The sequence below is a fragment of the Balaenoptera ricei genome, chromosome 9, assembly GCF_028023285.1.
Source record: "Balaenoptera ricei isolate mBalRic1 chromosome 9, mBalRic1.hap2, whole genome shotgun sequence".
NCBI lineage: Eukaryota > Metazoa > Chordata > Mammalia > Artiodactyla > Balaenopteridae > Balaenoptera > Balaenoptera ricei.
This window is the reverse complement of record NC_082647.1, coordinates 100,121,232-100,148,313: the sequence shown is the minus strand read 5'-3', so window position 1 is coordinate 100,148,313 and position 27,082 is coordinate 100,121,232. Positions and strand designations below refer to the sequence as shown.

The 27,082-nt window shown below is 40.3% G+C and overlaps 1 protein-coding gene across 3 annotated transcripts in view; it reads left to right on the top strand.

The window, feature by feature from the left end:
* The window catches only part of AMPH (amphiphysin), a 180,389-nt gene that overhangs the window by 74,748 nt on the left and 78,559 nt on the right, over positions 1-27,082 (top strand). For all 3 annotated transcript variants that reach the window (XM_059932887.1, XM_059932886.1, XM_059932885.1), the window contains exons 2-3: positions 1,910-1,994; positions 22,061-22,111. In XM_059932887.1, coding sequence (XP_059788870.1) covers positions 1,910-1,994; positions 22,061-22,111 — 136 coding nt within the window. The remainder of the gene's footprint in view (positions 1-1,909; positions 1,995-22,060; positions 22,112-27,082) is intronic.

Sequence of the window (27,082 nt, the reverse complement as noted above, 5' to 3'; positions counted from 1 at the left end):
TTTTAGATACTAGATATGGGAATCTCGAGTAGTGTACCCAATCATGACTGTCAGGATTCTTCTGCTCCGTCCCAAAGTCACTTTCTGCTGTGTCGCTAAGAACTGCTTCTTCTGATATCCAGTCCTGTGCTCTAGGAAGACAGAGCCACTCATGTCCAGTTCACGGTCCATCACAATTTTTCCGGTGGTCTTCGCTTAGGCTGCTTCCTTGACTGGAATGTACTCTGCCACGTTTCTGTCTGCAGGAATTGCCAGCATGGTTTTAAATTTGAAGTATAGTTGATTTACAACATTGTGTTATTTTCTGGTGTACAGGAAAGTGATTCAGTTATATATGTGTGTGTGTATATCTATATATGTGTGTGTGTGTGTATATATACATATTCTTTTTCATATTCTTTTCCATTGTGGTTTATTACAGGGTATTGAATATAGTTCCCGTGCTATACAGCAGGACCTTGTTATTTATCTCTTTTATATAGTAGTTTGTATCTGCTAGTTCCAAACTCCTAATTTATCCCTCCCCCACCCCCTTTCCCCTTTAGTAACCATAAGTTTGTTTTCTATGTCTGAGTCTGTTTCGTAAATAACTTCATACTTGTGTCGTATTTTAGATTCCCCATATAAGTGATATCATATGGTGTTTGTCTTTCTCTGTCTGACTGACTTCACTTAGTATGATAGTCTCTAGGTTCATCCATGTTGCTGCAAATGGCATTATTTCATTCTTTTTTATGGCCGAGTAGTATTCCATTGTATGTATGTACCACATCTTTTTTTTTTTTTTTTACTATTATTATCTTCATTTTACTGATGAAGAAATATACTCAGAGAGGTTAAGTGAGTTGCTGGTATGTTGTACCACATCTTTTTATCCATCCATCTGTCGATGGACATTTAGGTTGCTTCCATGTCTTGGCTATTGGAAATAGTGCTGCTGTGAACATTGGGGTGCATGTATCCTTTCAAATTATAATTTTTTTCTGAATATATGCCCAGGAGTGGGATTGCTGGATTCCAGCATGTTTTGAAGAATCCCCACCAGGATTCCCTGAAGAGCTCAGCTCTAAGGGAATATTGCTTCTAACACCTTGCAATCCACTCATCTTGCTTGTCTTTGATTTGTTATTTGTGAACTTGCCTTGTCTACCCCATTAGATCATAAGCTTAAGATTAAGTCCTGGGGCCTTATTTTATTCATATATCTATTTCTGGATGACCAGTTCTTAGCATGGGCTTTGTGTATCCCAGGGCCTCTTTGAACGTTTACTGAATTGAAGAGAGTGTCAGGAGATGGCGGGGGAGAATTTACCATGTGCCTGTGGCTCCAGTGATTCTAAATCCATCCCTATGAAATAGGCTAGTACTTTCCTCAAATAACTTTGATTCACCGTTTAACAAAAAATTGAGCGGCTATTATGCATCAAGCATTGTGCCAGATGCTTTGGACAAAAGGACAAGGCATAGCTTCTGTCTTTCAGTCTTACAGCCTACTGGAGAAAAAGTATGTGAATAAAATGAATGCTGTAGCATGACACTTCCTTAAGGTCATGCAGCCTGCACGTGGTAGGACTGTGATTAAAATCCAGGTCTGTTCAACTCCAAAGCCACTAAGCCAAGATGCTTACAGAACAGAAAGCTGGCTGTGCTAAGAGAGACGTCTCCTCAGAAGAGTGAAACAACAGCCTTGCTCTGCTTATTGTTTGAAAACATTATTATTTTTTAACGTCTTTATTGGAGTATAATTGCTTTACAATGGTGTGTTAGTTTCTGCTTTATAACAAAGTGAATCAGCTATACATATACATATATCCCCATATCTCCTCCCTCTTGCGTCTCCCTCCCACCGTCCCTATCCCACCCTGAAAACATTATTAACTTGAACCATTTTGTTTTATTCACAAACTAGGTCCTTCAGAAGCTTGGGAAAGCTGATGAGACAAAAGATGAACAGTTTGAAGAATATGTGCAGAACTTCAAACGGCAAGAGGCAAGTATATTTATCTCATTTCTGGAGTGGGAAATAGGTTGGCTTCGTGTTTTAGTGCGTAAATAAAATACCTTGAGGTTGAAGAAAGATCTTCTTCATTGGGCTTGGCATTAACTTGAGGGGAACAATGGTTAATTCTGTAGACTTTTTCTGTGCAAGGCAAAGAGGTAGTAGGCACTGCGGGAAGATTTGTGTTTTAGAATCTCAGGAGATGAAGACTTTGCTTCTCTGGAGCTCTTCAATACAGATTACTGATCTAAAGGAAAGGCGATCTTTTTGGTGATTTATCTTCCACTGGGTATTAGCAGTAATTAAATACTTCTGACAAAATTATTTCAATTGCTGCATGCTTTAAGATCACACATTTTCAATAGAGAGTATATCTCCCAAAGAGGGAGAAAATTGGTTATTGGTGGATGAAAAATATCATACTCTTTTTATGGGAATACCTCACATAAGTAGACATGGTATATCTGTGGTATTAAAATTTCATGGGGGTATAATTAGGGGAAAAAATGTCTAAAAAGTTTCCTCAGGGGAGGCGATGATGAAAAAAAGGTTGAAAAACACAGTTTGTGATATTTGTTCCTTTAATAGGGTGCTATATGCTTAACAGACATATGAATAAAGAAACAAACTGTTTTTTAAATTATTTGTTTATATTTCTAAGGCTTGATGAATGGCTGGCATATCACCTTTAGAGAGCATGCATGAGGGTCAGGGAGAGGGAAGGTAAAGGCCGGGCTCTCTTAGATTAGAAGCTTCAAATCTGGAGATCATTCTAGAGATGGGCTGGACCAGCAAACTCTGGAAAATAGGGTTTGGACACAGGGAAAATGTAAGGACATGGGTTTATTTTCCTGTTGTCATTGGAGCCACAAGTGTCCACAGAGAAAATTGTGGCCTCAGGGATGACAACCAGCAATGGAAGATCAACATAGGTTTTGTGTCGCTGCCTTTGCTTCTGTTTGCATATCCCTGATCCTGGAGGTTTCTTTTTTCCATTTGTGTATCAGTGTTCTGGCTGTTCTGTAACATGCTGTTTCTTTTCCTCACCAACAGGGGATATAAAATCCAGCAGGTAGAGCCCGGTAGACTAGTCTCCACCAAAACACATTCCTGAATGTCTCCAATTTCATCCCAAGACTAAGGGTCAGACAGATAGGAACTCAATTTATTACGAATAACAGCGATCTCGTTCTATCTGAAAATGAGAAAAGAGAGAGGGGAGTTGGAGAAGAAAACAGTAATAGAGGGAAAAATAGATCATGTCCAGATCACTGAGTATTATAGAGAGCTTTGGATTTATGAAGGTAGAAAAGAGAATTCCTAGAGAAATGTTGGATGTTGGCTCATAGAATAAGTTGCCCCCCAGTCTCCTCCAGGAGAACAGATTCTCCACATCTCCCGATGTTCTCATTTGGTGAGTTCTCTTACACTTTCTCATACACTAGGATAGCACTCGTGCAGATCATTGACTTGGATGGCAGCAACTTCCCACAGAGAAACTTGTCAATCAGTGCCCTTGTTACTTTGCAGGGCAGTCCCCAATGTCTGCTTTAAGGGATTGGCTTTGGATAGAAGAAGTGACTCACATTTACAGATTTCCCTACTTGAGGGAAACCTATCCTTTGAAACCTAGTCTTCTTGTCTGGTGTGTCCCTGTGGAGCTAATTAGTTCTTTGCTGTTAGATTTTTTTCTCAATCACTTTTATGGCATTATGACATTTTAGCACCCCAGAAGGCTAACTTTGGGAAGCATCAAGTTCAGGAATGCATTCATGATAAGGTAGTACTTTGCATTTTCCAATTATGGGGAATTTTTTTTTAATAGAAATTTATTTATTTTATTTATTCATTTTTGGCTGTGCTGGGTCTTCGTTGCTGTGCGCAGGCTTTCTCTAGTTGCGGCGAACGGGGGCTACTCTCTGTTGTGGTGCATGGGCTTCCCATTGCTGTGGCTTCTCTTGTTGTGGAGCACGGGCTCTAGGTGTGCAGGCTTCATTAGTTGTGGTGCGTGGGCTCAGTAGTTGTGGCTCGCGGGCTCTAGAGCGCAGGCTCAGTAGTTGTGGCGCACGGGCTTAGTTGCTCTGCGGCATGTGGGATCTTCCCGGACCAGGCCTCGAAACTGTGTCCCCTGCATTGGCAGGCAGATTCTTAACCACTGCGCCACCAGGGACACCGTTATAGGGAATTTTTATTGTTCTTTTTTGGACTTTGTTGACTGAACAAGGTGAAGATTGTTTTTTGTCTAAGGTATTAGAGAAAAGTGCGGTTGGCTAAATCATCATCAGTTAAATGCTCTGCTGCTTATTCCTTTCACTATATATATTTTCAAATGTTATGGAGCCCATAGTATACTGTCATTCTTGAAGATTAACACCTTAGTTCTGTCAAGATCATTAGCAGATTTCAAGATGCAGGTAAAACTTCAACATTTGGGGAAACTTGCACAAGCAATTCTACTTGATAAGAGTAAAACAAATAGAACGGAAATGTAGAAATAGTATTTCTCAGGGAGTCTCCTGACCCTCTTTGGTTCCCTTTGAAAAATATTCTTGTATGAAAACATCTTGCATTTGCACATGCTCATTTTGATATTTTTTTGTTTTAATATTTTAATATTTTTTGTTTTGTTTTAATCAGAAAGAGTAAATTTATAGTCATTTTAGTGCCATGAGGAGGGAGGGAACTTTAACCTTGTCTGTATATTAAAGGGAGAGAAGGAAAAAAGGAGGGTGTGGGAGGAAGGTGAGGAGAGAGGTTTACTAATCTTCTGTAGAAGCATATTAAAGGTTGGGAAGAATAGCTGAAGACTGAATTTATTAATACTCTGTAGAAGGAAAAATGTGTCTTTTTAACCCCCAGTATGTATTGGTGACCAATTCCCATCTGTTGCATATGCTTTTATGCTATTTAGAAACATTAACCAAGGATGAAGGATCTACCAAGATTGTGGTGACCTCTACAAGGCCTATTATTTTTAGTATTAATGTGAATCATTACTCTAAAGGCAGAAGACTTTCTCTTAAGGTGACATACGCTAAAGACATTGACCTAGGAAATTTAGATTTCATATTTTTTTCTGTGCATATGTATTTCAAATCCAACAAAAATACTATTTATAGTATAAAATGAACTTTATTTGGATTTGTGCAGTATATTATAGTCATCTGACCATACTAAATTAGTACTTAATCAAAAGATTCTAAAAGTAGACCACTAGGACTTCCCTGACGGTCCATTGGTTAAGACTCCACGCTCCAAATGCAGGGGGCACAGGTTCGATCCCTGGTCAGGGAACTAAGATCCTGCATGCTGCACAGCGCGGCCAAAAAAAAAAAAGAATTAAGAAAAGTAGACCACTAGAACGTTCTAGAAAGTATTCAAGCATTTGGGGCTCTGATGATCTTGCTTTTAAATTTCCTTTAAGAAAATCATAAGAGTCCTTATAGTAATTGATACATTCCCTGCTTGTTCGTGGTGGAAACAGGGGTAGCAGGCAGGTCTATGTTTGAACTTGAGCTTGAGGATTAGCTTTTATCTTGTTCCAACCCCAAATTCTCTTTTTGATCCCAGACCTCTTTTCCTAAAAGTTATTTGGTTTGCGTTAGCCGGAGAGCATGGACGCAGGGTCTGTGCATATGCTCTCATTGCATATGCTCTCATTGTCCACTGCACTCCCCGTTGCTGTGGATTTTGTGGTCCATGAACACCCAGTGAGGACAGGGAGGAAGGGGAGAGGAGGGTCCAGCAAAGGAGAATAGAGTGACCCCTCCCCCAAGAGCTCAGGGTTTGCCATGGTGACGAGTGGTAAGGAAAACAAGGGTTGGAGACATCCAGCCAGAAGAATGAGATCTGACTTCACCGTTTCCTCCCCCGAGGGTTTGTTTTTCTCCTTTCTATATTTCCTCTTTTACCAGAGCTGCTAACAAGTAGCAGAAGTGACTGGTGTGAACATCGGCTGCTTTCACTTCATTTCACCTGGGTGCTTGCTGACGGGTCTGTTAATGAGCCCAGAGAAGGTCCCAAAGTAAAAGGAAGGTCCTTGGCTTCTCTCTCTCCTTCCTGCTCATAAACTTGCCCACGAAGATGCCATGCTTATGGCCAGTGTGCAGATTACAACAGGACAACCCAGGGGCTGGTGGGGCTCAGATAACCAGCTTTGGTCACATTTCAGCGAGTACAGATATGGGCGCCCTAATGGAGGTGTGGTCTGAGAACTTCTCATATGAAGGAGAAGGGAGCCTCACTTCTGCTCACATCTCCATGGCTTTTTAGTTCCCCCTTGAAATACCATACAGTGTAGCTCTGCTGCTTCTCTCCATGCCCACCACCAGGTAACAGCCTAATTGGTATAACACAGATGAAGAAGGAAAGAAATATCGGGACCTTGAAATGCTCTCCAGTGGGGAGGATCCAGAGCCAGTGATTCTCATTATTAGGATAATCCATTGTCTGAAAGCTGGAGTCATGTCTTCATACTGATCTCTCCTCTGCACAGGGGTCCCTTGTGGCCGCTTTCATCTTTTTCTCTGCACAGAATCTAGTGCTTTGAACATAAACTTTAAAGCGTTTGTTAAACTTGAAGCTGAACTAGTGGCAGAAATGATCATTTGGAGCACGTTCCTAGAGCACGTTTTTATTTCTGGGATGGAAGAGGTGTTGAATAGCGCTTGAATTTTTATAAGCAGTTTCACGACACTTTTTAGGACATATGTATATAAGTAATTAAAAATTACAGACTACAAGTTTGAAAAAAGAACGTAAATACAGAATATATTCCCACAGTGTGTTAATGTGTGAATAAAATTTTTATTTATGGCAAATCACATTTACATTCTGAAAAATTTTGTAATTTCCTTGAGCAGATAGTCCTAGCAGATATCCTAGAACTATTTCTTTTTAACACAGATAACCATGATGTGAAAGGGGATGGCTGGTTGTTCCTATGTCTGATGGTGTTATTTAGGGACTGGACTGCTTGCTTCCAAGTTCTTCTTCCACTTTCTCCACTGCGGGTGCTTCCTTATGATTGAACTATCCTTGCCTGACCTGCCATCTCCATCTGTTGAAGTCCTACCTTTGCTTAAAGTCAACTTACAAGATATTTCTTACCTGATGTCTTTCCAGTCCCCTCAGCCAGGCTCTCTCTTTCTCTGTATCCTCCAGTGTACATTTTTTTGTAATTCATCCAAAAGCTCTTGTTCCAGTTTTCTTATATGACAGTTATTTTAGATGTGCATTTATGTCCTCATTAGGTTATAAAATATTTAAAGGAAGGCATCCTTTCCCAGCCATTAAAAAATTCCGCCTGCCAATGCAGGGGACATGGGTTTGACTGGGAAGATCCCACATGCCATGGAGCAGCTAAGCCCGTGCGCCACAACTACTGAAGCTCGCGTGCCTAGAGCCTGTGCTCCTCAACAAGAGAAGCCACTGCAATGCGAAGCCTGTAAACCACAACGAAGAGTAGCCCCTGCTCGCCACAACTAGAGAAAGCCCGTGCACAGCAACAAAGACCCAACACAGCCAAAAAAATAATAATATTCTCTGCCCTCTAGCACCTGATAGGTGCTTATTAGTAAATATATCCCTCCTTGTCACACTTATCTCTGTACTCACTCTTTGTCTTGGATTTTCCATGCCTCCTCACTCATTCATTGTCAATGCTCCTCTTCATTGTCATTTACTTTCTCTTTTTTATCCTAATTTTTGGCAGCAAAATAGCCTTTGGAGAGTGTCTCACATGGCCTGGACTTGATTCTAACCTGGGTTATCGAGACTAGAGCAAGGCTTTGGTCCCCTCCCTGGGTTTTGAAGCTGCCTTAGTTCCATGCTACGCCATATGTATCAGCTGGCATGTACGGTATTTTCCATCTTCTAAGAGCTTTAAATACTTTTACTCACAATGTAATAAGTAATTTTAATTATGCAGAAGAATGTTTTTCAGTCCTTGAATCCCAATTACGTTCTTCAATTTGTAGTTTTTTTTTTTTCATGAATTGTGTTTTAGAGTAAGCTTGCTCTTCTCTGATCGGATAATATTTTGACCATAGAGCACTAATATATTTGATACTGTTAATTTCTTCTGAGCAACTTCTTTGAGAATTGTTGAGTCTTGTTGCTTGCATTTATACTTGGTTTCCATTAAAGTTTGAACTCAATAATTGCACAATATACTATAAGAGAATTCATATATGTCTGCATCTCTGGAAATAAAGTTTACTCCTGTTTCTGGATAGCTATAAGTTTCTGTGAGAATTCCGTAATACTGAAAACCATCTTAGTGTGCCAGTATTTTCCAAAATTTAAAGTTATTTCTTCTTGGTATCAACTTTTAAGGAAGTTTCACGGTTATTTGATTGATGATAGCATGTGGGTGCATGTTTAGAACAATAATATGTAACCATTTCAATATTCATTTTCTTTATATTTATTGAGTGTCTTCTATGTTCCAGGAATGGTTCTAGGTCTTTGGGAAACGTCAGAGAACAAGCAGACAAAGGTTACTACCATTGTGGATCTTACATTCCAAAACAGGGGGACAGACAATAAATAAAACACTTTAATAAAAATAAGCAGATTATACTGTTTGCTAGAAATGATGAGAGCTATGGGGGACAAAACCAAATAGATAGAGAATATATAGAGTGAGGTAAAATATATCAGGAGGCTTGGAGACAGTACGTTTCAAGTTTTGCTTCAAAGGGGAGCAAATAAATAGGACTGTAGCTGGGGAAGGAAGTGGAGTCAAGAGAGCATTTTCCTAAGATGGCAGAAATACGTGTATACTAATGGGACTCATTTAGTACAGAAGGAAAATGTGATGAATCACCAGAGAAAGGGGAGAACGGCTGACTTGTGTCCTTGAGTAGAAAGAGGAGTTGGGATCCGGTACACAACTGGAGAGATTGGCTTGAGCTAGGAGTTGGACACTTCATCGAAGGTAACAGGTCAATATATATAACAAGCCAAATAATAAGTGTCTATTAAAAGCATTTCTTGGCTGACTCAACACCTAATTAAATGTCTACTAAGCATAAGTCATTGGAAACAGAATAATAAATAATTCAGACAATAGTTTCTGCCTTTGTCAAGCTTGTGGTCTAGTGTGCAAAAGTCTTCTTTCTTTTAAAAAATAAAGTAGTAGAAAAAAGACACAGAATCTTGAGATAATGTTACTATATTTCCATCATTAGAATGCATTTTGGTATCCTAGTTTCACCTTTAACATTAGCATATGAATATACTCTCACTCCAATTGGTATTCTTACAAAAAATGGTCTAAGCCCCTAGTTAAGACTTTCAGTCTTCTTTGTACCATTGTTCTGGTGGAAAAGATGTGGTTTGCATATATAGTCTTGACTTAAGAGCCCTTTTTTTGGTAAGTATCACCCATTGATTGCCAATACAATTGACTTCTGTGGAAGGGAGCAGAGAGAGGAAACCTGCAGGTGTCAGAAGAATGTATCGGCCCTTGCTCTGCAAATGCCCCTGCATTTCTCTATAGTCTTCTGTTTATTCATTTCTGACACACCCGTTGAACCTCTCTTTTGCTCACTGGCTTTCAAGGAGAGAAATGAGTCTGCCTACTTCTTGTGACTATTCAGGTGTTGCTGTCCATGGTGCCCGATGGGAGAAAGAAAAAAATATTCGTTGGAGAACTTGTCCATCTTTTAAATCCTCTTTGTTCTTATTTCTTTCATTCCATCCACAAGAATATCTTTTCATTTATGGCCTATATAAATCAAAAGCTTAACCTAACTAAAATTTGATCCAGTCAAACTACAGATGTTCTAGTCATCATCACTGTTTGGGCCACTTCCTATGGAACCTGTTCCCCACTTAAGAAATCACTTTTAGAGGAATCTCGTCATATTATTGCTCAGAAGGTTTCCTTTCATCTATCTTATTCTGTTACCTATCTTAATTGTATTTTACCTTACTACATTAATTAACTATGCCAACTGGAGAAGATTTAGTATCTCATTTCCCAGCATTCATTTAGAGACCAATTCCACGTTATCTCCTACTTCTCCTTGTGAAGTCAACTTATTATCCAGTTTGGATGCTCCTCTCTAAATGATCCCCAGGTTGACTGTACTGTTCTGAGAATGTGATGCAGAGAATTAGGCATCTCTCTCATCCGAGCCTAAGGAGGCTGTCTGGAATGGTTGTGAACATCGGCACAGATTTTCAGATTTGCATCAGTATTACGGATTCCCTGCAGTTGCCTGCAATTCTCTCTCGTAAGTCACCCTGTAAGCCCCTTGCTAACTTTGCACTGAAGGTATAGTTTAAGTGATGGAAATGCCTTAGAAGGCATGTCTGATGGTGACTTACTGAAACCTGGAGCCGGACATATTTTTAAGGGCCTTTTTGGCTATCTCATACTAGAGCCACATACGAGAGTGTCCATTCACACACTGTGTCAATTAAATGATAGACACAGTGCGAAGTTAAAGCAGGGGTTCCCAAATAACCATTAGAATCATCTGGATGCCTTTTAACATTTTGATTCCTGGGTTCCATTCCAGACTTCTGAATCGGGTCACCCGTTTGACTTGTATCTCTAAAGAACCATCATAAGGTAGTAACGACTTGGATGCAAGCCTTAGATTTCACTGATATAATGAAGATAATACATATATTTCCTTGTATGTGGAATAGTAATACACATTATGCCTTAATTGTGCCTTCTTTTGACTGTGTTCCTAAACCCGGATAATTATAAGACTCTTCCATGAAGCTTAAAAAATTTACAAATTTCCAAGCCACACCTGACTGGCTTAGGCAAAAGCACTGATGAAGTATTTTTATTATTAAGACTTTCCATAAGTAGGGCTTTAACATTTATAAAGTGTTCTGAACATTGTCTCACTTGATTTCCATAGCAACTCATAACTTTAATTCTGCTTTACATACAAGAAAATTGAATATATGTCACAAAAGCTTTCATTTGTGGAATGGGCTTGATTACTCTGTTGGTCATGGGTATTCATGCTTTCTTGTTTCCTCACAGTAATTTATCATGTCAGTTTGATTTTTTTTCTCATATCCATTATTGAGTGGTTCTTACACATCTGCATAAATTACTGCCACGGGTTCTAGGATCCTCTGTTACTGAAACACTTAAAGGTACAAAAAAACTTTCTGAAAAACATAAATGTGTGTTTGAGACTTAGCAATACAAATTAAAAAGAAGGAAGCAGTTGGGAGGGAAAGCAAGCCTGGCAGAGGTACCCATTCCATTCCCAGTTTGCTCAGTAGCTGGTGATTGGAAGATCCTCTGCAACAGAGTTCAAGCCCCAGGCAGGGTGGGAAAGCCTCCTTCCAAGACTCATCTTTGACGTGGTCTCTAAAAAAAAAAAAAAAGAAGGAAGCAGTCACAATTCCCAAGTGGGTTGTTTGGGGGAGGTTTTGTATATTCCTCGTGAAGATACTCCTTCGTACTATGACAAGTAGCAGAACTTGGTTCAGTCAAGCATTTATGAAACACCTGCTCTTTGCACAGTTTATCATTGAAAAGGTATCAGGTAGAATAATAATAGTGCATCCAACATTTACTGAATGCATACTGTGTGCCTGGTTCTCTGCTGATAATTTACATGGACTGTCTCCTTTGACGCTGGTGATAGCCCTAGTAAGTGAATACCATTATCACTTCATTTTACCAATGATGAATCAGAGGCCTAGAGAGGTTAAGTGACTTGCCCAAGGTTACACAGTTAAAAGTGGCAGAGCTCAGATTTTAAAGCCAGGCAGTGTGATCCCAGAGCCCACCGACTTAACCCCTATGCTATATGAATCCTATGGAGTATACTCAGGAATCATGAGCTTTTGAGAAAAACAAGTAAACAACCCGTATCTTTATTTACAGATTAGAACTATATCATGAGAGCGCAGAAAAAATGATTCCTTTAGTTAAATCATTCTCATTGGTCAGCAGCTGATTTTTCTTACGTAGCCACATCCATCATTAGCTGGCGTCTGTGCATTTAAAATTTGAGGGCATAGAGGTGGGAGAGGGCAGTGAAACATGTGGGCTATTGAGGCAGATTGCGGAGCCTAAATAATCCAGACCACCTCAGCTCCAGTACTGGCTTGCCGTCTGTTAGCTCTGTGACCTTTGGCCAAGCTTCTTAGCCTCTGTGCCTCCGTCTTCTCATTTGTAAATATGTGCTGACCTCATAGTTATTGTGAGGATTATGAGTTAATAGGACAGTGTCTGGAACAAAGGCAGCACTCAGTAAGTGTTTGACTTTGTTACTTGCTGCTATATTAAGGCTTGCTTTGAGGATACTGTTATGGTCTGAAGTTATGTACCTCCTAAGTTTATATGTCAAAGTCCTAACCCTTGGTACACATTAGAATGTGACTGTTTTTGAAGATAGGGCCATTAAAGAGGTAATTACGGTCAAATGAAGTCATATTGGTGAGTCCTAATCCAGTATGACTGTTGTCCTTCTAAGAAAAGAGAAAGATACTGGGATGCACACATATACAGAGAAAAGGCCATGTGAGGACACAAGAAAGCAGCTGTTTGTTTGCAAGGCAAGGAGAGAGGCCTCAGGGGAAGCCAAACCTACCAACACCTTGATCTTGGACTTGTAGCCTCCACAACTGTGAGGAAATACATTTCTGTTGTGTAAGACACCCAGTCTCTGGTATTTTGTTATGGTGGCCTTAACAAACTAACACAGACATCATAAGTGGCAGTTTCAGAAACATCCTGGATGTTATTTTATGTCTGGAATAATGATAGACAAGGTACGTACTTCATTCCTACCCATGAATGCATCTCTGTAACTTGACATAGCAGTTGTTTTTCTAATACTTTTAAGTCCTGTCCAATCTGGCCATGATAGAATATTGTAAATGAAGTGGTATCCATACCCACAGAAGGGGACACTGAAGAGTAAGTCACAGGAAGAGTCATGGTTGAGGGGGGGCTCCTGTGGCGTTTCTCTTAATGTTTGGGTCATTTCCCTCCTCCCCACTATATTCATTACTATGCTCTAGAAATTAAAGCAAAGCTTGGAAAGATATGTATATAATGTCTCTGGTGCAGCTTATAAGTCAAGCCTCTTCATACACACACACGAAATGAAAAAAAATGGGATGGCTTTTCAAGGGTCGCAAACTCAATTGCCTAAAGGCCATAAAGCATATCTTTAAGTCATATCCAGCCTGCCTGCTGTGGTGAATTTAACAGTTCTAACTAGGTAGTTCTATCCCCTTGCACACACAATGGGTTAGCTTTTCGAAAAGATCAGAATAGACATCTATAAACTCAAGTTAGTTGGCTTAAGGGAAATATATGGAAAAATGGTACATATAATTGCTAGCTAGCTTTCTAATTTTGTTTTGTTGAAAGGCAGAAGGTATTTGATTTGGTTTTCAGATCATAGGTATGCTTGGAGTTGCTGACAAGGATAGTTGGAAATTGGGCCATGAATCTTGGATAAAACTGTGGAAGCTGAGATGTTCTCTTTGATGTCTATCTCCCTTCCACGTACCACCCCCTGCTGCCATCAGCCCAGAAATGTGATTTCAAAATACACTCCAGTCTCCTCTCTATCTTATATCTTTTGCACGAAGATATGCCAAAAGAAATTTTTAAAAATAAAGAAATGGTGTTATGAAATCAGTGCTAGTTTCTTTTTTTTTTTTTAACATCTTTATTGGAGTATAATTGCTTTACAATGGTGTGTTAGTTTCTGCTTTATAACAAAGTGAATCAGTTGTACATATACATATGTTCCCATATCTCTTCCCTCTTGCATCTCCCTCCCTCCCACCCTTCCTATCCCACCCCTCTAGGTGGTCACAAAGCACCGAGCTGATCTCCCTGTGCTATGCGGTTGCTTCCCACTAGCTATCTATTTTACGTTTGGTAGTGTATATATGACGGCTCCTATTACGACAAAGAGCTCAAAACAAGGAAGCGAAAAATGTACGTGCCTAAGACCCTGCTGCTTTTACCTTTGAAAAACTCTCATCTTCCAATTGAACGGCACCCGAGCTTATCAGAGGGCGAGCTCTATTTCTTAGTAAACCAAGAGTGCTTGGAGTGTTGAGCAGCCTAAGGTTGTCTTTGATCATAAGTGGATTCAGACGTTATGACTTACTAGTCATCTGTTCTTCAAGTTGCTGATAATAACTCCATTAAATCTCATCTTCTTGATAATCTCATTTTCTTCTCAGCTTCAAAAATGATCACAAAATATACTAACACTGCTTTCAAGATTGAGTTAACCTGTCCGAACTCTGAGAAACTGAGCCAATTTTAATTTTGATGTGTTACTTAGCCTTTTCAAGAGAAGAATGTCAGTAAAGGCCAAAAATAATAATGTAACCCTGGAAACTTCTATAGGTTCGTGATCACAGGCAGGCTGGTAGGACTTACCTTTGTGAAATCACAATTTTTGAAGTTACATCTCTTCAGATCCAAGTTTCATACATCCATTAATACTGTTGGCCTTCTATCTCGGCTCCTTTTAAAACATCAACCCAGTTTCTTAGTTAAAGAGGATATTTAATAAAGAAATTTTCTGTCTTGTGGGTATTGCTTTTGTTTTTTAAAAACAAAGTTACCTGTAGATATAAATCAGTTACCTATAAATATAAATTACATTTACCGTATTTTAACAAGTCAATTCAACAAGCCATTGCTTGTTTAATAGGTATTAAATACATATTGCCTTAAGGTGTTTGGCTAGACCTGCATAGCCTTGCAAATAATATGCACTGGATTTGGTTTTGCAAGTACAGTCAGGGCCACAGTGGTATATGCCCCTGACCGCGGGTGTCATGCACATGGTAGTATGGGGCATGGTGCCCCTGAATTTGCAGTGGTTGCTGCCCTGAGTTCCTTAGAACTTATTAATTCATTCTATGCATTGTATCTCAAATTCAAATTAATGCCTCAAGTACAGTTTCTTTCTTTTGGGCAGGCGTAACTGGGTCTAAGGTAAGCTAACAAAATCGTACCTCTGTATTGGCTCCTGAAGTCCTAGGCATAAGTATTTACCAATATTAATATCTTTTTAGTGTTTCAGAATTTAGTGTACCTAAGCAATAAAAGACTTGACTCATTAATCTTCAAATGTTATTCATCATAGTTTGGTGCAACCCTGTTTTTAAGCCCAATGCCCAGAGACAGCTTGCCATAGCTGTAGGACTTTGAGACACTCTTCTTGTGTGTCAGTCTGTGGTAGCTCTTATCAGGAACCAGGCTCACCTTGCAGGAAATCTGTCTGTTACTCTTCCTTGCACTTACTAGAGTGCAGTAGGAAACCTTGATGTGGTAGCCTTTATAGCTAGTCCTTTGACACTACATAGATTAAATCTTTAAATGTTCAAGAACCAAGGATGTGTCTGGGAGCTGTCCGAGGTGCTGAAGAGAGACTTCAGAAGCGAGAGCTGTCCCGGAGCCAGGCCTATCTGGGAACCGACCACCTTCTCTGCCCCACCCTCCCCCCAAGACATATAAACAAATAATTAAGTAATTGGTGTTCCTGAGGACCAGTCTGATGTAAAACAATTTGGAAACACATTTAATTAGGTATGGGATGTGATTTCTTCGTATTGGGTAACAAAGATATTTGAAACCTTCCATGGTGGTGTGTCTGCTTCACTCTCTCTCCAGCTATTTAATTAGATTTTAAACTTCAGTCTAATCCTTAGGGGCAGGTATTATGAAAGGTGCTCACAGGACTAGGGGAAGAAAACAACAGCTTCAAGAGACCACTCAGCAAGAGAATAAAGGGATTCTTTGACTAGAGGCAGTGAGTCTCAGACCTTTGTAAGGTTTTAAAACCATGAAGACTTTTTGCTTGCCTATTAATTAAAAAAATTTTTTTATTTCATATTGTAGTATAGCCAATTAACAATGTTGCAATAGTTTCAGGTGCACAGCAAAGAGACTCAGCCATACATATACATGTATCCATTCTCCCCCAGGGCTCCCCTCCCATCTAGGCTGCCACATAACATTGAGAAGAATTCCCTGTGCTATACAGTAGGTCCTTGTTGATTACCTTTTTAAATATAGCAGTGTGTACATGTCAATCCCAAACTCTCTAACTATCCCTTCCCTCCACCCTTCCCCCACTGGTAACCGTAAGTTCATTCACTAAGTCTGTGGGTCCGTTTCTGTTTTGTAAATACGTTCATTTGTGTCATTTCTTCATTTGTATCATTTCTTTTAGATTCCGCATATGATATTTCTCTTTGTCTGACTTACTTCACTCAGTATGACAATCTCTAGGTCCATCTTGCCTATTAATTTTTGATATCTTCATGATGAAACCCAAAATGACCCTGGCTTGTTTTCCAGAACAGCCAGGAAACAGAAGACTGGGGGAGACGGTTTCCTTCTCCCCAGCCCTGTGAGGGCATGACACACAAGGGAGGGGGTGTTTGGGGGTAGCTTTAATGAGGAAGGAGAAGCAAGCCACTCCCTTGGGCTGTGTGGGAAGAAAGCGAGGCCTGGGGGACCGTCTAGGCATGAGAGGCTCCTGACACTGATAAATGATGCAATTGAAAAAATAAAGAACCTCTGACTAACACCAGGGGCATGTTATTATACTATATGCCAGGGCAAGGAATATTGTGGGCGGTGAATCCTTCTTAGATATTTTCCAAAGAGGAGTATTAGTAGGCAATGCAGCCAACTTAATTATAATAGACTCACTTGCCCATAAGTCCTGAGGAGAGTGTGACCAAGAGTTGGAATAATAATTTTATCTTATACTGTAGAGAATGAGGTTAAGAAGTTGAAGGGAAAATTCTCAAGGTTGTGGAATTTTCAGTCTTTTTTCTGCACACGCACATGCACATTACACAAGTCAAGGCTGAATTACTGAAATGGTAATTTTCGGAGGAATTTGGAACGAACTTTAGATTCAGTGAAATGCGAGCAGTGCTGTAAGAAGTTATTTCTCATTGAAAACTTACTTGTGATTCACATAGAGTAATGATGTTAAGTAAATTTTATTATGCAATAGGTTTTGTGCAAAACTACTGTGTGACATATTATAGGTGAAAAATTTCTTTCCAGAGGCTTTTGCTTGATTCAGGCAGAATTTTATATGAAATTCAATATGGTTATTACCGAATGCCTTATGAACCTTAATACTCATGGGGAAAATTAAGAATTTTAATAATTGGAAAAGAATAAAGTTATTTAAGTTTGCCTCCAGTTTATCTGGCTAAATTGAACTCATGAATTTAAGCCATTATTATATAATTTGAATTTTCTTTCACTCTTATAATATCTAAAAATTTCTTCTGGGATGCTTATTTTATTTTTAAAAATGTTTATTTTTCCCCTTGGGCTAGATGAATGCAGTGTATAGATTGGAGCCTGAACATTTCATTCTCTTTCTTGTACTTTTCTTGAAAGAAAAGGCAGTGACTTAATTGTGGGCTTAATTTGACATGCTTTATTTCGTAAATATTTGAGAAAAGAATGCCTTTCCACACTACTCTTTTGCTGTTTCCAGGTACTCTGAGCAATCGGGGTGACTCAAAACCATCAGTTACTGTGGTTGGCTTTGCATTACTTCCTGAGGGGAAAGCATCCTTCTGGGTGAGATGTGAGCCCTGCCTGAGCTAAGTGCTTCTTGCACTTTTCCAGGGAAGGAGCAGGAACAGTAGTAGAGCAGAGCCTTAAAGCAGACATCTGAAAGCAGGAGACATCTGTGAAGTTCTGTTTCATCTCTACGCAGTTTTTCATTTTACATCATAACAGGTGGCTTAGTGGTGGTAAAATAATGGTTTCTCCATTTGTCCCCCTCCAATCTCAATAAATTGATATTCCAGCGAGATGTTTTAGGTTTATTTTGTGGCTGTAAGTGTGCTAGACAAATCATTAAGTACCTCTAAAGTCTACACTTACCTATTTTGAAAAATGTGGCCTTAGGGGAGTCAAACCCTCCTAATTGCCCCTTTCAGGGCTGTAGGCTTTAGATCGGTCTGGATCTAGATCTGTCTGGGTAAATCACATGTCTGATTTCACATATTATTCTCTCTAAATTATCTGCCGTCTGTTGGGGCAAATGATTGTGGCCTTGCTGTCCTCTGTCAGTACCATCCTACCTCTTTCAGTTACTTGGCCACCACTCAGGCTCCCATTTGCTAAATCATCCACTTTGTCTTTCATCTTTCCAATTTGATTTCCTTTCTGAAATGTTTCTGTAAGTGCCTTTTATTTATTTATTTATGGCTGTGTTGGGTCTTCGTTTCTGTGCGAGGGCTTTCTCTAGTTGCGGCAAGCGGGGGCCACTCTTCATCGCGGTGCGCGGGCCTCTCACTATCGCGGCCTCTCTTGTTGCGGAGCACAGGCTCCAGACGCGCAGGCTCAGTAGTTGTGGCTCACGGGCCTAGTTGCTCCGTGGCATGTGGGATCCTCCCAGTCCAGGGCTCGAACCCGTGTCCCCTGCATTGGCAGGCAGACTCTCAACCACTGCGCCACCAGGGAAGCCCTCTGTAAGTGCCTTTAATGCTTTTCTGGTCAGTAACTCCATTGGCTTGTTGTTGTTGTCGTTGTTAGATTTCAGGCTACTCTGTCTTTCTGCATTTCTACTCTTGATGGTGAACCATTGTATCAGGCTGTTTAGGGTAGGTCATGTTGTGAGAGCAATACCTTGGTGGCTTTTAAGAACAGGTTTGTTTCTTGCTCATGAAAATGTGCACGGTAGCTGCCCATTTCATCTTCCCTTCGCTCTGAGATCCAGGCTGGAGAAGCAACCCCTATCTGGAACATTATGGGGCGCATGGTAGAGGGAAAGGAAATGGTAGGAGTGTGTGATGGCTCTTACATCTTCTGCTCAGAAGTAGCACATGGCTCTTCCACTCACATTTCATTAGCCAAGTCCCACAACCAGGCTTGATGTTGATGGGGCAGGAAGTATAATCCTCCCCCCAGAACAGATCTGGTAGGGAGCTGCAGTGTAGATGTGACAATAATAAAATCTCCCCAAACAATGTCTTTTCAGCTTTTTATATACTCAGAATCTTACACAGTATCTGTCCCAAAATAGATAATCAATAGGGGAAAGACTGACTTCTTTCTTCCCCAAATGCTTTTCCTGTTCGTGTTGGGGACCTTGGCCTGATTCTACCTGTTTCTTCTCTGGATCCTTCTTATCTTCTACCTTTACCCAAGTGTTTATCATTAGCATTTTTCTTCATTCTCCTCATCCTTTGCCTACAGTTTTACACTATACTTTGATGTTTTGGAAATCCACTGTGGTTAGTTTTTTTTTAATCTAGCTTTCAGTAGTTTGCTTTCACACTGTATTTCTGAATGGCTCAGCAAGGCAAAGGAAACTTAGAGTTTTGATTTTAAGCCATGCTGAGTCACAAGAAAGGGAGTCAATTGTTTAGAACTTTGATGATTTCTGTTTTGCCATTCTGTATAGCACCATTCTGGTTGAAGTTCATATGTGCCAACAAATGAATTAACCCTAAGCTTTCATCTGGTGGTACCTGGATTTACAGAGTTGCAAAAACAGCCTGAGCTTAAGGCAGGTAAAGAAAACCTCACCTGAGTTTTACATAGACTTTATAGAAATAATGTCACTATACCTGCACTATAAGATATAGGAAAATATTCTCTTCCAGAATTTATTTTGGAGTTCAGCATAGTCTTAAACACTTCTTTTCAAAGTTTATTTGTATTTTTTAAAAATATTTATTTATTTATTTTTATTTATTTGGCTGTGCCGGGTCTTAGTTGAGGCATTTGGGATCTGTAGTTGTGACATGCAGACTCTTCTCAGTTGTGGCATGCGAACTCTTTAGTTGCAGCATGTGGGATCTAGGTCCCTGGCAAGGGATTGAACCTGGGCCCCCTGTATTGGGAGCGTGGAGCCTTAGCCACTGGACCACCAGGGAAGTCCCCAGAGTTTATTTGTATTAATCACTATCTATTTTTAAATGTGCTGGGCATTTTGGCTTTGTGTTGTACCCCCAAACACTTTGGATGGTGTTTCAGAGTTAAGTATAATCTGCTTTGGGATGCAATTTTTCGTATCGATATTTTAGTTCCTCTACTAGATTGTAATTTATTGAAAGACGTAGTTTTTTTTAAGAGTTTAGTTTTCTTTTTTTTTTAATTAATTTATTTATTTTTGGCTGCATCGGGTCTTAGTTGGGGCACGCAGGATCTTTCATTGTGGCGTGCAGGCTTCATTCTAGTTGTGGCCTGCGGGTTTTCCCTTCTCTAGTTGTGGCACACAAGCTCCAGGGCACGTGCGCTCTGTAGTTGTGGCGTGCAGTCTCCAGGGCACGTGGGCTCTGTAGTTTGTGGCACACAGGCTCTCTAGTTGAGGCGCACAAGCTCAGTAGTTGTGGCATGCGGGCTTAGTTGCCCCGCAGCATGTGAGATCTTAGTTCCCTGACCAAGGATCGAACCCGCATCCCCTGCATTACAGGGTGGATTCTTTACCACTGGACTGCCAGGGAAGTCCCTGAAGGACATAAGTTTTTTTGCCTTCATCCCCTCTCCCTTTTTGGTAAATACTAACAAATGCTCGTTGAATTGAATGTGACTATTATAGTTGCTATATTAGTGGGTGTATTATTAACTATCAAGTTAGAGTTATAAAACAGTTGCTATAGTATTAATTTTCAAGGTGGAGTCATTCTCTGTGCTAGCTCTCTTCACTTTTGTTAAATGATTATGCAATTAAAATGCATGTATTTTTAATGTGTTCAGTTGCAGTATCATAGGCAACACTGTAGGTGCCCAGCTGTATGCCCCTAGCACCTACCTTTTCTGAGCCCACTAGACTGACTTGCAGCTTCTAGCATCAGAGCTCTTTGCCCAAGGGCTTTCTGTGGTTCCTGAGACCTATCTGCCCCTACATGGACATAATGGGGAATTAATGTCCCCCAGAAGCAGCCCTCAGCCAATGACTGGCAGAAGTTGATGCATAAATGCCCCAGCTCCCTTGCCCCTCGGCTAGGATATCTATAGGGTGTTTGAGTCTGTCTCCCAGAGTTCCCCAGCGGGGTTAAGGCAGGGCTGCCCACTGCAGAAGCTTGCTTGCTTAATGCCCTGCGTTGGCTCTTTTTCCTTACCTGCTTCACTTCTCCACACTACCATCAACATTTCCTGGGGTAACTGCAGACTAAAATCTAATCCTAGTCTTAGAGTTTCTAAGTGCAATCCAAACCAAAACAAGTATTCATGGGCCAACATTTACAATTGAACGATTTCTCATTTTGGTGATGTCCAATAGAAACACAATGCGAACCACATTCATAATTTAAAATTTTCGAATGTATTTTAAAAAGTGAAAGATGCTGTACACCTGAAACTAACACAGTATTATAAATCAACTATACTTTAATTTTAAAAAAATGAAAAGAGATGAAATGAGTCTTAATATAGTTTATCTAACTCAGTATATCCAAAATATTGTATTAATATACAGTCAGTGTAGAATATGTTAATGAGATATATATGTTTTTTGGCACTAAATCTCTGTCCACTTGGGGCTAGTTGCTACCATGTTAAACAGTGAACAGTGGTGATCAGTTTCCAACCATTGTAACCTACATGTCAAAATTTAGAGACTTAGTAGCTCTTGAATGTATTGAACTGCTGTATGGTGGGTCACAGTTTCTAAGCAAAGTCTTACTTGCCTTCTCCTTTTCTTTTCTTTTTTTAAAAAATATTTAAATATTTATTTATTTATTTTGGCTGTGCCGGGTCTTAGTTGCGGCATGCGGACTTCTTAGTTGCGGCATGCATGCGGGATCTAGTTACCCGACCAGGGATCGAACCCAGGCCGGGCCTCCTGCATTGACAGCGTGGAGTCTTATCCACTGGACCACCAGGGAAGTCCCTCTCCTTTTCCTTTTTAGGCTGAGTAAAATCTCTGTAAATATCTAGAGCGATGGGCATCTTGTTTAGTCTGTGTCCACGTATTTATGTTCTTTCAAGAATGAGCTTCTGGCGAAAATAACTCTAGACTTATTGCGTTGTACATGTTTGCATGCAAGATACAGACAGGATGCTTAGCATCTCTGTGTTTGTGTGTTTTCAGGCAGAGGGTACCAGACTTCAGCGAGAACTCCGAGGATATTTAGCAGCTATCAAAGGTAATGTGTATGAGTTGTTTACTGCATGTTACCAAGCACAGGTTGTTCTTGGAATTCAAGAGTGACAAGATTGAGTGTTAATTATACAGCCATTTGGCTTTCTGGCAGGATGGGTACGCGAGCACAGGTGTTCCATTCTACCCACTCCCCAATTCCCATTGAAATGATAATCAGAATATACCAGGAACAAATGTGTCTGCCCTTATGCTGGAAACTAGGAATAAGTGCCTCCCACGTTCTACAGCTTTCTAGGAAGAGTTGTTAGATAGAGTGAGCTTGAGACCTTGCAGCTCATTTCATCCCAGGGGAGAGTATGTCCCAAGAGCTGGATGCTCACAGACTGACACACAAGCCTTCTAGCTGGAGGGGGCGAGGGATGGTAGCAGGGTTAGCAGGAAGCATGGCCCTGGACTGCCTGTGACTTGAGGGGACCAGCTGCACCTGCAGCCCTGCCACTGTAGGGGGACAGAGAGGCTCTGGCATTGGTTTCTAGTCTTTGGATATTCAAGGCAAAGAAATGAGGCTGGTGACGGAGGGCAGGGAGAGTGATCGGGGCGTGTGCTCCATCTCTGCCTGCCGTCCGCTGTCCAGCCCCCTGCGCTGAGTCAGACCCAAGTGCACCCATGGATGTGATGGATGATAAGGCAGATTTTGAGATGAGTGGGGAGAGACTGGATCATCTGTCAATGAGTCTTGGGTAAACTGGCCAAACACTCAGAAAAAAGTGAGATTCCCAACCTCACTCTTTACTCCCTCCTCCTCAATTCCAAATATAGTGAAGATTTAAATATGTATACAAAGAGATGCTCTCAAGTACCAGAATAAAATACAGTAGACTTAGTCTCCAGCCTTGGGTGACAAGGTCTTTACAAGGCTAACCCAAAAGGCAGAACCCGTAAAGGGAAAGTTTGAGAGATTTGACCTCATACATATATAAAATGTTAAAAAAATTATTTTGACAACATATTTTAATGAAAGTGAACCAGGATATAAAGAGCTCAGTAAGTAAACTAAATGAAGATCAGTTCATCAAAAGAAAAACCGAGTAGAACATACGAAGAGGAAATTAACCAAAGAAGATCTGTAGATGGGTAATGTGAAAAATGCTTATCCTGAGTAATCAAAGAATATTAAATAAAATCAAAAGGAAGAAGCTGTTATTTTTCTTCCAAATGTTCAAAGACATTAAAAAAAAACAACAACCCATAATACCTAGCATTGGCAGAGCTGTGTGGGAAATGGACCCCTTCTGTACATTGCTAGTAAGACAGCTTTCCTAGAGAGCGATTTGGCAAAGGTCTTTAAATGTGTATTTTTTTTTTTGGCATGCCTTTTTTTTTTTTTTTAATTTATTTATTATTTATTTTTGGCTGCGTTGGGTCTTCATTGCTGCGCGTGGGCTTTCTCTAGTTGCGACAAGCAGGGGCTGCTCTTTGTTGCAGTGCCTGAGCTTCTCATTGCAGTGGCTTCTCTTGTCGCAGAGCATGGGCTATAAGTGCGTGGGCTTCAGTAGTTGTGGCACATGGGCTCAGTAGTTGTGTCTCGTGGGCTCTAGAGCGCAGGCTCAGTAGTTGTGGCACACAGGCTTAGTTGCTCCGCGGCATGTAGGATTTTCCCGGACCAGTTCTCGAACCCATGTCCCCTGCATTGAAAGGTGGACTCCTAACCACTGTGCCACCAGGGAAGTCCCTGGCATGCCTTTTGATACAGCAGTTTCATTTCCAAGAATTTATTCTTAACAGTTTCAATGTGTATGTATGAAATTGATTACAGAGGTATGGTTACATAATGAAATAATGAAAATCTTAATTAAAAATTAGTCATGATAATAAAAATTAGTGAAAGTAATTTTTAAACTAAAATGTATTTAAGCTTTGATATACCAGCCATATAATTTCAGTTCTCGCGACAACTCTATGAGGCAGGTACTTTTATCATCTTCATTTTATAGGTAAGAAAAGCCAGGCACAGAGGGGTTAAATAGCTTGTCTAGGATCATGGGCTTATTAAACAACAGGGCTACGATACATAGACTGGTCTGTGTGTCTCCTGAGGCCTTGCTATTTCCTTGTATTGCTGTTGAGCTATATGGCCATCACTATTGCATTAGTTTCATAAATTAAGAGTTCATCTGCACAATGGAGTAATGACAACTTACCTCTATTGCTTTTTAATGAGCACTTACTATGTGCTAGGCTGTGTGCTAAGCATTTTAGGCATGTTATCTCTTTGTTACCATCCAATGCAGACTAAATGACATTAGCCTTATTTTGCCTTTGCCAAGAGGTAAGCCTCAGAGAATTTAACTTCCACAATACAGCGAGCACATAATTCACTGCTCTAAAAAAATTAACCTCAAGTATTTATAACAGTTTGGTCAGAAAACAGAAGGCACTCTAGGTATTTCTTTCATTATTGATTCAAGATTTGAACACAAGAAGTCACATACTATTTTAAACACAGTATTTTCTCTTTGGTTAGCTGCTGATTAAAAGGAAGTGGGTACATCTGTTGAATGAATAAGTGAATTAGATCTCTTTTCCAAGTCTATATATTTCGGTTTATTTTATTACCCTAGTATGGATAATGCTGTTTAAAAAGACTGACTTAATTCTTTTCCTTAACGTGGTCTAGAAGGATAATCCACTGAGTGAAGAGTTGGCTCCAGAGAGACATTGGGTGAAGCATCAAAGCAACTCTTCCCTCAGACTGTGCCCTTCATCCCACTTCTAATGGCCACATCTCCATAGGAGGGAGGGAGGACCCTCTACCAGCTTTCCTCCACACATTTTGCTGACTGAGTGATGTTAACAAATGATATTCCATAAGAGAGATCTCTGTTTAGATTACTTTGGCTGAGGCTGGTTGGAATAATTTTTAAGCAGGTTACTACAGAGTTTATCAGAGCCCTTAATATGCTAATACAACTAAGCTCCCATGGCCTATGGCGTAGGCAGCATTTTCCACTGATTTAACTGTAGAATGCCTTTTTCTTCTCAAAGTCTGACAAAGAATTAGCATGCCTTGGGGCAAATTTTGAGTTTTGGGAACACATTTAAGGACAAGGGTTTTGCATTAAGTCGATCATAATTTGCATTTTCAAAGCGCTTTCATGGCCCATTTTTGTGGTTTTCACAAGAAGAGCTCTAGCTAACTAATGGTACAGCTTAATACAGGCAGCATTACAGAGGAATGAGATCTCACCCAGCGGAGTGATGGGCCCTGGGTCTGGTCCCAGAGGCAACTGTGGGAAAATCACCAAGCCTGTCAACTCCCTCATCTGTAAAGTGCTCCAGATGTTCCTCATCTGTAAAGCGCTCCGAAGTCCCCCCAAATCTCTACCCCTGGGATTCCATGAAATTGGATTCAATGAGCTCTACCCTTCATCTTATTACCACTGAATCTCTGGGTGGTATTCACTCCAGTAGGTCTTTGTTATTTCTGCTGATGGCTTGGGCTTTGCAGGAGATCTTATGCTCGCATTCATTTTAGCAGCAACATTTCCTTGAGCCTCAGTTACAGGCCTGGTATTGTTCTAGGAGATGGAGATGCAGAGATGAACAAGACATAGTGTCTGCTCTCATGCAGCTAGCCGTAGAGAAAGCTGAATAAACAAGAAGGCCAGATATGCATAGTAATAAGTAGTTTAAGAGAAGTGTGCATTCTGGGCTATCACAACAGAGGAGAGACCCCCTCCACCTTAGCTGAGGGATGAGAGACCAGGTCAGGAATGGTCCTTTCAAGGAACTTACACTTGAATGGACCCAAGAAGGGGGCATACGTGGTCATCAGGTGATAAGGTATGCCAGAGAAAGGGGTTGATGTTGGAAGGACTTTCCAGGTAGAAAAAGCACTGGGTTTTATTCTGTCAATGCGGAAGGGAGTCCTTACATTATTGTAGGTGAGGGAATGAGTCACATGATCAGATTAGCATTTTAGCAATAATTATTGTGATTGTGTGGAATCCAGGCTAGAGGGAATGAAACTGCTAGGAGACTTCTTAGAAGTCTAGGCTAATAGTTTAATAATAATTACAGCTAACATTTATTGAGCATGTATGTACCAGGCACTGACATAAGCTTTTTATGGCCTCATTTCATGTTATTCTTACTACAACACATGGCATGTACTGTAATTTATTGATAATGTACAGTTTAGAAAACTGAGGTCTAGGATGGTCCAAAATTTTGATGAGAGGAAAGTGGTTCCCATCCAGAGTAATCATTCTTCTCTATATGATGTTTGAGACTTGTCTTACAGTTTTGGAAACCACTAATCTTTTAAGAAAATATTGGATATTAGATATTATTAAATATCACTTAGCATCTATTCTGCTTTAACGGTGCCCAATTACTTTGAAGGAAACTTGGGTTTTAGCTTTTTTTTTTTTTCTCGTATGCTTTGCCAGCAGAGTAAATTCTAAATCCCTAAACCCTCTGCCAATCTTTATGCCTTTTAAGAGCAAGGCTTGTGTCTTGTTCACCTGTGTATCCATCAGAGTACTTCCTATGGAGTGTTCTAGAAACAATTTTTTTGTCAAAATAGATTCTTTCCAAATTATCCACACCACTACTTATCCACACAGCAATTAGTAGTTACTTTTGTCTGCTAATAGAAATATTTACTGCAAACATTGAGCTTTTCGCCTCAGTGAGTAAGGTCTTACATAATTTTGTTTTAAACTTACATTCACAGTTTCATTTTTAATTAATTAATTAATTTATTCTGGCTGTGTTGGGTCTTCATTGCTGTGCGTGGGCTTTCTCTAGTTGCGGCGAGCAGGGGCTACTCTTCGTTGTGGTGCACGGGCTTCTCATTGCGGTGGCTTCTCTTGTTGCGGAGCACGGGCTCTAGGCACACGGGTTTCAGTAGTTGTGACGTGTGGGCTCAGTAGTTGTGATGTGTGGGCTCAGTAGTTGTGGCACGTGGGCTCTAGAGCGCAGGCTCAGTAGTTGTGGTGCATGGGCTTAG